Below are 10,477 nucleotides of genomic sequence, written 5' to 3'. Positions count from 1 at the left end.
TTTTATACACTTTCCTTACTACAGGTGTATTTTATACTAACTGAAGTACCTGGTCTTGTCCGGGTTTAAATCTTGAAGTTATGAAGTTAGGCAACCCAGACCAATTGCCACTGTCTGTGAAGTTTTCATCCAAATCCATCCAGTGGAAGGTTCAGAACAGGCTCCCCGGGTGAAAGTTCTGCCCAATGTACTGTCACAAGCCACTGCACTGCTAATCCTGTGCAAGGCGAACGCCGGACCAGCGTTCGTTGAGACTCCGCCTACCTCCTGTCTGTCATTCTATGTCTGATCCGGATTGGCTCCTGAGTCCATATCCTACTGCTGTGAACATTGCTCCGATGCCAGTGATAGCGTTTTCACGTGTTTCCGGTTGTGACCAGTCTCCTGTTTGTTCAGTCGAGTTCCAGATTTCAGTTTGCCGTGTCTATACTCTGCTGATGGTTCCATCCAGGCGACACGGTCTGCATTACATCTGCTGTTTGCTGCTTGTGTCATCTAGGCGGCACGGTGTGCATCTCTGCCCTTAACCGCTAGTGTCATCCCAGCGGCACAGAGTGCACTCACATCCAAGTACGCAACCCAGTGTACCAGCACCAGTGTCAACCTGGTGACATTGGCCGAACCACAGCATCCAAAGATTGCAATCCAGCGTACCAACGCCCGCCAGTGTCAACCCGGCAACATTGGCCGCACCTCAGCGTCCAAAGTGCACTATCCGGCGTACCAAGCCAGTGTCAACCCGGCGACATTGGCTGCACCTCAGCATCCAAAGTGTGCTATCCGGCATACCAACACCAGTGTCAACCCGGCGACATTGGTCGCATCTCAGTGTCTTAGTGCGCAACCAGGCGCATCATCACCCAAGGCTGCCACACAGCCCAAAGGCTGCATGTTCTTCTCAGCCCACAGGCCACAATAAGCCAAGACATACCAGCCCTCACGGCTGCCACACAACCCAAAGGCTACATTTTGTCCTCGGCCCACAAGCCGCAACAAGCCAAGACATACCAGCCCTCAAGGCTGCCACACAGCCCAAAAGCAGCATCTTGTTCTCGGCCCACAGGCCACAACAAGCCAAAACATACCAGCCCTCAAGGCTGTCACACAGCCCAAAGACAGCATCTTGTTTACAGCCACAGGCCGCTACTTGCCAAGAGTACAACCTAAATCTGCCTGACTAACCCTCTGTTCCTAACATGTAAACCAACGGGATGTTCGACCGGGACCTAATCTTCAAGTCATTAAGTTAGGCATCCCAGACCAGTTGCCAGCCCTCTGTGAAGTTTTCATCCCAGACCATCCAGTGGAAGACCAAGAACTGGCTCCCTGGATCAGAGTTCTGCCCAGAATACACCAAAGGGAGGTCCGACTAGGACCTCAACCCCCTAGTATATCTTCTGGGATCCAGTGTTACCACTCTGTGAAGTGTTCATCCAAATCCATCCAGTGGAAGGCTCAGAAGAGCCTCCCCTGGTCAAATTTCTGCCCAGGGTACACCGACGGGGTCCGACCGGGACCCTAACTGCCCTAAAACCTGGTCAGGGTCCAACTGGACCATCTCACGTTGGTTTCATCCCAATCAGTGCAGGGGTGTCCGAATGCATAACCAGACAGACAAACAAACAGACCAATTAATTTTATATATAAGATGTGGGATCACTTATGGGGCATATACACTAGACGATAAAACGTAAGAATATGAACGATAAAACGATAACGATATCGTTCATATCGTCTAGTGTGTATGGTCCGAACAACCAATGATGCGAGCTCCCGCGGGTCATAACGATATCCCCAGTCGGCTGTACATGCAGCCCAATCTGGGGATATCGTGAGCGATGCCATGCTGCTGAATGGATCGCTACCCCCCCCCCCCAGCCGCCGTCCGTTGCTGGTCGGCATCGGCAATTGTGTATGCGGCTTAAGCTTCCAGATAGCCACGGAAGACAGAGATAAGTCACTCCTAAACTACCTAATGAATTATTCAGAGCGCAGTTGTCGCTGCCATCATTGATAGGTGCATACTCTTTTCAGATATTAAAGCATGACGCTCCAATAATCTGATCACTTTTGGTTCCATGGTAGTGGGGCAGCATGTTTTTATTCGTGTTCTAAGTTACAACTCACAGCCCAAAAGGTGAACCTGTTGTATATTCTTGGACTGAAAGGGCTACCTTGTGGTCATCTAATCCCTCCCTGAGACAGGCACTCAGGGCCAGATTAAAGTTTGTTTGGACCCTAGGGCAACTAAATTGTGGGGGCCCCCTTCAAGCCACACGGAGCCCACCAATACCCCCCCTCCCCCCCGCATGCCTCCATCCCACTCCTAATTACTCACCTGTCATCCTCTCAATTCACTGATGCGATGTGTCACGTAATGCCAATGAGGGGACTCAGGGCCTGACTCAGTACGGACCGCAACTGCGATCACAATAGCAATTACGCATGCCATCTTACTGCGAAGATATGGTAATGATTGCGAGCGCAATACCATACGTAGCCTATCATAAGGACGCCCCCTTTAATTTACACACATACGTAATAATTAGCAAGACTACGAAACCATCGGTAACATCGAGTACAATCACAATTGGCCGATTGCGTGCGTAATCGCAGTTGCAATCGCTGCTGAATCAGGCCTTCAGTCGGGAGCCACTCTGCACTGTATGCAGCTGCGCTGACTGTGCTGCTGCATGCAGTAGAACACAGTCACAGAGCCGCGGCAGCTGAGCCCCCAACCAGGAACAGGTGCCACCAGGCACCTATTTTTGTCAGGGCCACACCGGAATCGGTATGAAATACCGATAGTCGGGATCCTGGCGGTCAGAATCCTGATGCTGGGATCCCAACAGGGTTAACATACCGACACTTGTCGGTATGCTAACCCTCTCCCTTTCCCTACCCTCCCTCTTTGGTGCCTAACCTTAACCTCCCACTCTAGTGCCTGAACCTAACCTCCCCTTCCCCGCACCCTAAACCTAACCCTCCCACCCTTAGTGCCTAACCCTAACCCCTAAATCTAAACCTAACTCTCCCCACCAACCCTATCCTCCCCCCACCACCTTCGGCATCCCAGCGGTTGGGATGCCAGCGCCGGGATTCTGACTGGCGTCAGTAATGTAAGCGTCAGCATCCTGACCGCCAGGATGTTGAACGCATACCGGTCACACCGACCCCATGTGTGGGGGCCCCTCTGTGTGTCGCCACCCACTTAATCAGGCCCTGCAGTCACTGTTGCATTTATTTCACCAGGGCCGCTACTAGGGTAGTGCGACCTGTGCCATTGCACAGGGCACCACAGGGCAAGGGGCGCTGTTTGGGCCTGTCATTTTTCCTTTTTATTATCATTTTCACTTGTGGCCTCCTCTTCTTTTATCCCCAGCATCTCCTGACCTCCCCTATTTCTTCCCTGGCCCTTCCCGATGAAGCCATGGCCCTTTTTCAGGTGCACTATCTTATATGTAAAAAATGGGAGGACGCCAATGCTCTCTCTGGCACAGGGCACCAAAAAGTCTAGTTATGGCACTGGGTGGGAGAGATGCAGGGAATAATTCTGACTGCCATCTAAGGTGTGTTACCTCACCCTTGTGAGTCAAATTGACACCGTTGGGTTTGGTTATTTTGTCTTCTTCTTGATCAACTAGAGTATATAAGTTGAACTTGATGTGCCTCAGTCTTCTTTCAAACTGATTAACTAAACACAATATAATGAATCCTTATGATGGTTACCCAGGCATGATGTCAGAATTGTTTTACAAGGTAATTCCCTTCTAAATGCCGGGATAACAAGATTAATGTCATTAAACCATATCATCCATTACATACATTTGTTTTTATTATTTACTTAACACCATAACAAAGCAGATGTGTTTTACTATACTCTCACAAATCATATCAGCTAATAAAACTTTAACAAGACTAGTGATCATTCTCTGGTTCTTCTCAAAGAAGCATCATGAGACAATAAGAATCAGACTTTAATGATACACATAAAGCATGACAAAAGAAATATTGTTAAATACTTATATTTTCTAAATTGAAGGAGTTCAGTAATAAGTAAATCATGTTATATTGCATTTACACTGTTATGTTACTAAAGGCTTAAAGACACTTTTATAAGACTATTTTTGTGACCAATTCTGGTGCTAGAACTTACTAGGACCAAGGAAACAAGTACTATATTGAGGTAGTTATACTGTAATTGAAATACTAGTGGACAGGGGTGGATTGGGAATTTAAAGTGGTCCCATGTAGGCAGGTCCTAACCAACTGTAGGCAAGAGTTGGTGCGGTTAACAGACCATTAACCCTAGCCACATTACAATACAGAGAACATGACGGCCATAGAGGATATTGAGTATTCTAGTGACCACCATGCAGAACAGTGAACACCCTAGTGAGGACCATACAGTACTAATAGCATCCTAGTGATTGCATTACAGTGCAAAGACCATTTTCCTGACCGCAATAACATATAAAGATCATCCCGGAGACCACTATACAAAACCAATAGCATTCCAATGACCGCCATACAGTACAGAAAGCATGTTATTGGCAGCCATATGTTAGCCACTCCCAAAATAAAACAGCCTTATGATGAATGCACTATGGCTACTCTTTACATCCCTGCTAGTGGGTGATGGGGTAGTAGTTACAGTTGATCTTTGGGATCTTTTCCTGTGGTGCAACTAGTTCCAAAAAGATATGGCAGCAATAAGTTGCTTGCATTATAGTGCGGGTGTGGTATAATTTGTCAACATCATGTCAACATTCATAATGGTCATAATGTCAACATGCAGTATGTCAACATTCATCATGTCAACACTGATGACATTTCGACATAATTAAATATCGACAAAACGTCCCTGATGGTCTAGTGGTGTGGTGTTGTACCTGTTAAGGTGGGTCCAGTGGCTCCAGTTGTGTCTTCTGGTCCAGCATAGACAACAGGATGAAATCCAGCGATTAGTATTACTGATCCTAACTCTTCCCCTTGTGCCTAACCTCCCCTCCCGTAGCTTAACCCTAACCGTCTCCCTAGTGCCTAACCCTAACCTCCCCTCCCATAGCCTAGACCTAACTGTTCCTCTAGTGCCTAACCCTAACCTCTTGCAGCCTAGTCCTAACCGTCCCCCTAGTGCCTAACCCTAACCTCCCCTCCTGCAGTCTAACTCTAACCCTCTGCTGCCGGTCCGTGCTTAATGCAAACATTTCAAATATTGAAAGTGTGAACATATTGGCATTCTACAGATGCCAATATGTTCAATATCGACATTTGGACAATGTCTACAGCCAATTTTAAATGTTGACACTATGACTACATCCCTTATGGTGGTGCTTTCCAGCAAGTTTCAGTCTACCAGTTTTTGATCCACATTGAGTTCAGCCACTATAGAACTGCACTGATACAATGATTGAACTACATTCTATCAATATTCCAATTCCAACTGAATACCACGTAGTTCTACAAGTACCTGCATACCCTAGCAGTTTATACTGCTGGGGCTTGCTTGACCAGTACTGCACAGGTAACAATACTGAAATGTCTAATTTAACTGTGAAGTGTGGAATAAGCCCTAGTGCTTTGATTGAAGTTTTCTGTGGACCTAATACCCTTAGAGAGTTTAGCCCTGTGCTACACCAGATATGCCTGGTTGACATTATGAGTCGGAGACCACATGCCGTTTTTAGTTTCAAAAGCTTAGCTTGTCATAGCCTGGTGCACATGTTTTTTATTTAAATATTTATTTCTTTTCTTAGAGATGAGCGGTTTGGTTTTACTCGGTTATGTTCGGATCTCAAAAATGATATCATATTGGCTATCCAGTTCTCACGTGTTTCGGATAGCCAATAAGATAAATCCAAACTAATCCGCGCTAATTTGGCAAAAATGAACTGAGTCAAAACCGAACAGCTCACCTCTAATATTTTGTTTTACACTTGCAAGGACTGTGTTGCTGATCATCATCAGCTCAGACCTTATGCTGAATACACACTGGAAGATATTGTGCGTACAGACGATGAATTATATATCATCCTGACTATCTGCCTGTGTGTACACCCAGTACATCTGTGAACAACATAATTCACAAATATATAGCAACGTCAGTGCTGAATGGCAGAGGCGCTATATCTGAATGTGTAACAGAAATAAAGCCACCAGCGCAGCAAAGAACACCCAATATAAGTACACTAATTAGTGTTGTGGCAGGAGTTTCAAGCTGCCGTTGTGGTTGCTAACCATAGAAAGAAACAAAGAAAGGGATAAGGAAAAGCGCTAAGAAACACCTGAAATCTTACCGAATAATAAAATAAACAATTAAGTATCAGCTATATCCATGACAAATTTAAATCTTTTTAATTACTAAAAAGTATAATATACAATAAAAAGGTCAGTATACAGCAGACATCATTGGCCAATGAAAACATACATAAATAAATACATAAAAACATGGAATGTACTGTAATACAACAAATTGCATAAAAAAGTAGCAAATCAATGTCAATTGGTAGTGAATTGAAAAAATACCACAGCAAGAAATCGTTATTTTGTTTTAATCACCACAGTACTATGTATCAGATACCACTTAAGGGCTGATTATTTGTAGCAATGGCGTTTAACATTCCATGTGTGGGGAATTAATTTTCGTAGTGCTTCCAGCAATATATATATCATGGGTATCAATCAGAATACACAAAGTTCCATGGAAAAAAATCGTTATAGAGCGTTTTGAACAAATTTATATGTTTCTGTAATGATCCTCAAACTGAATCCTACTTTAGGGATAGTTGTAGCCCGTCACAATAGATAGCATATATGAAAGCAACGTCTCACTATTGTATGGACAAGATCTTTCTATTCTCGTAGTTCTAATGTCCCATATATACAGTAAAGTAATTTTAATTCTTTCTTATTATATTAACACTTATTGATTATCTTATTGATTATCTTGATACATCTATACTTTACACTTCACTATCACACTTCTTCCATTTTTCGTGTGATGCCCTGGGAGCGGTCCTTGGCTGGGTTCTTTTGGGCTGCTCTGCGCCTAGGAAGTGAACCCCTTAATGTTAGGGACGCCGGTATAGAGGAGCCTTGACGCTGGCCCAGCGCTTAATCATATATTTGCAAATGTATGCAACCAATACGTCTGAATTTCTATTATCATGTAGGATTCAAGTATTTTTGCTAATATTGCTGCAGTGTGCTGCAAGGAATCTTCTTTTTTCTGTGGTTCAGTATAAACCCCGCCCTTTACAAGCACCTGAGCAATATCATTAAACTGATGTGAGCGACCACCATACTTTCTATATACAGTAAGGTGTCTAGTCACTCACCAACATCATCCAGGTTCTCTCGGCCTGTTGGCAGGGGCCTCTTGCTCCCACTAGGTCCCGACTCGTGATTCCCTGTGGCGTGCGGCTTATGAGATTCAGCCTGGGTGTTACCTGTGATGTTTAGCGGTGATATGTGACAGACTCTAGCTTCCACTAGCCTTGGTGCAGAGACCGCTCTCCATGCTGCGTCCTGACTCGCGGCTCCCTGTAATGCTTGGCCCGATCACGTGAGTCCGGGTGATATCTACGGTGTTCTGCAGCGATATGCTGATCAAATGAAAAATCTCCGTAGGACAAGGATCACTCTGTCTCTCATAAGTTGGAGGCTTGACGTGGTTAGTGGAAAGCCAAATAAATTCGTGGAGGCAATGCTGGATAATAAAAAATCTCAAGGTGGTGACCAAAAACGCTGTTAACACTGACGTGTTTCTTCCCAATCGGAATTTCCACAGAGGGGTGTGTCATATCTGAATGCCATATCGATCACATCTGCATGTGTGACCAACTGACCGACCCATATGCTGGCCACAGGAACCAGCACAATGATGTCACAAATGGTTCCTGTGGCCAGACATATCAGGCGGCCGATTGGCAAGAGTGTATGCGAATATCTGAGATATAAAGGTCAGAGGTAAAAATAAAGTTTACTAAAAGACAACACAGGTGCGGTAAAAATAATATGCATTTCCAGAGATCAAGCACCTCAATAAGTGCATCTCTCCGGTCAGGCTGTCTCAAATACCCAGCAAGTAGGCTACAAGTCTCTAATGTACTTGCCATACATTGAAACCCCCTGTTCTTCCTCTTCACATGTTAGGAGGCACCAGTGACATGCGGTGAGGTGAATGGGTGAGGAGGCACACGTAGAAAAACAGTTTTTATATAAAAACTCTGCAGCATGACATGGTGCATGATAGGGGAGGGAGTATGACAGGGGAGGCACCTACCTACCCTGACTGCATGTCCCTGGGAGGCACATGGCCGGGCACATTACTGATAGGGACATTTTTGTTATAAATAAAATGCAATAACGTTCATTTCTAATTGTCCATCTATTAAGAGTAATAGATAATGGCACCTCTGATCTGCTAAAAACCGGAGCTATATGTGTGGTGCTAGTTATGTGATGCTCACAAATCATGGATTGCCTTGATGTTTGCCCTCTCTCTTTCATCTCACTTTGATATCTTGTGCACATAATAAAATCATGTTTATGTGACTGCTGGGCGCAGACTGGCACATAACTGCGACTTGTTATCTGGAGAAGGAGAACCTGGCTCCTCCATCATCTCACCCAAATCTGCCCCTTCACAGACTGGCGCCTTGACACACAAACCAGTAAGAAGCAAATGCTTTTACACAGTACCAAATAAATATATATTATTTCTAGGGAAGTAACACATTTTAGGTTTTATTTAAATAATTTATGAGTAAATTATACACTTTTTTCAATATGTTTATTAATAAGCATATATTCTTTATTAAATATTATACAGTCTTGATAAAATGTACTTTCAAATAATATATGTCAGCATAATCTACATTATACCAGGTCGAGGCAGTTAAACAAAATGCATGTTTTTGATTGTGGGCACTTAATGTAATCCAGACAGCCTCTAACCCGTCTTCACCGTCCAGAAACACTATCCTGACCTGGGCTTTGCCAGATACTTCATCTTCTCCCCATTTCCTCTTAGGTTAGAGACAGGGAGAGTATGATATGTTATATATGCCCGATGCTTTCACTCCCTCCTCATTTCACTGCAGGACACACATTCCCTCAGCCTCCTGCAGTTAGTGACTCCCATAACCCCCAAAGGGGAGTGGCAGAGTCCTCAGACACATATGTACAAAAAGCACATGGTTGCTGAAAGTTATTTCCAGTCACAAGAATCCTTTTCCTCTTGGCTGCCTGGAATCTGCTTTTTGTTGGAATGTTCCACTCTTAGGTGACAAACTCAGCGTACATGCATCAGGTCTCCAAACTTCTCTCTGTGTATTCAGAAGTGTGGGATGACAAAGTAGGAGGAGGGCTCAACACCAGCAGCAAGTCAGCCAGACACTATTATCTCTCTCACTGACTGAGGAGGCTGAGGGCAGAGCCCCTCACTCTGTGACAAGGGACATCACCTACAGTACTCAGGCTGCACGGAATATGGGCATATAGCCAGCCAGGAGACCACCAGGCTTCATCTGACACATCATTAGACGACTCCTCAGTTTCCTGCCTTAAACCCTACTGTGCCAACATGAAAGGTAAGATGGGGAGCCCCAGAGTTGCTGTACTGCAACTTCGCCCAGTTGGGGTAAATTTACTAAAGTGAGAGTTTTTAGAAGTGAGTTTTAGAAGTGATGTTGCCCATAGCAGCTAATCAGATCCTACTTAACATTTGACTAGCACCTTCTAGAAGATAATAGCTAGAATCTGATAGGCTGCTATGGGCAACATCACTTTTAAAACTCACTTCTAAAAACGCTCACTTTAGTAAATTTACCCTTATATGTTTTTCGTGTGTGTGTGTATATATATATATATATATATATATATTATATATATAACACAATTGTATTATATAATGTGTTGGTTGGCAGAACTTGTGAATCTTTTCTCATTCCCATAGTAACTTACGTAGACATAATAGTATTTGTAGGTAGGTCATGTAGTTTATTCACTTCTCACTCACTCCCTGTGTAATTGTGTACTGGGCTGAGGTCCTAGCAGTCCCCTTGGCATTGCACTGACGTGTTTGCTGTGCTGGGAGCTCTGCACTGCCTTTCGTGATGTGCTGTGTGTTTTCCTCTGCACATCTGGAACTGGTTAGGTGCCAGTGGAGGCAGGACTGGCTTGTGAAATAAATTTGGCATCCATCTATCCAGGATCCACTAACTGGAAAATGTTTGCTGTTTTACATATGTGAGGAGATCTGAGACTAAGTGGAGGTTACATATTTGGAACATGCTGGTTCAATTAAGCCAGTGTATCTAGTCCAGGGTAACTTACTTGGGCATCAAGTGACTTACATTACCAGGGATCGTGGGGGTAAAGTGGCAGAAGAAACCAGCAAGCAGAACAATGTATTAAACTGTAATAATGTTTTAATTGTAGCTTTTGGAGGATACTGAGGACACAGGGCTTA

The 10,477-nt window shown here is 44.3% G+C and overlaps 1 protein-coding gene across 1 annotated transcript in view; it reads left to right on the top strand.

The window, feature by feature from the left end:
- Nucleotides 1–9,203: 9,203 nt before the first annotated feature.
- Nucleotides 9,204–10,477, top strand: part of COLEC12 (collectin subfamily member 12) — a 220,939-nt gene continuing 219,665 nt past the window's right edge. Inside the window, exon 1 of the mRNA XM_088469798.1 lies at nt 9,204–9,596. Coding sequence (XP_088325924.1) covers nt 9,590–9,596 — 7 coding nt within the window. The 5' untranslated portion in view covers nt 9,204–9,589. The remainder of the gene's footprint in view (nt 9,597–10,477) is intronic.

The sequence above is a fragment of the Taudactylus pleione genome, unplaced genomic scaffold (assembly GCF_031769625.1).
Source record: "Taudactylus pleione unplaced genomic scaffold, aTauple2 ptg000093l, whole genome shotgun sequence".
Classification (NCBI taxonomy): Eukaryota; Metazoa; Chordata; class Amphibia; order Anura; family Myobatrachidae; genus Taudactylus; species Taudactylus pleione.
Note: the sequence above shows the minus strand (reverse complement) of the source record. Positions and strands in the feature narration are given on the sequence as shown.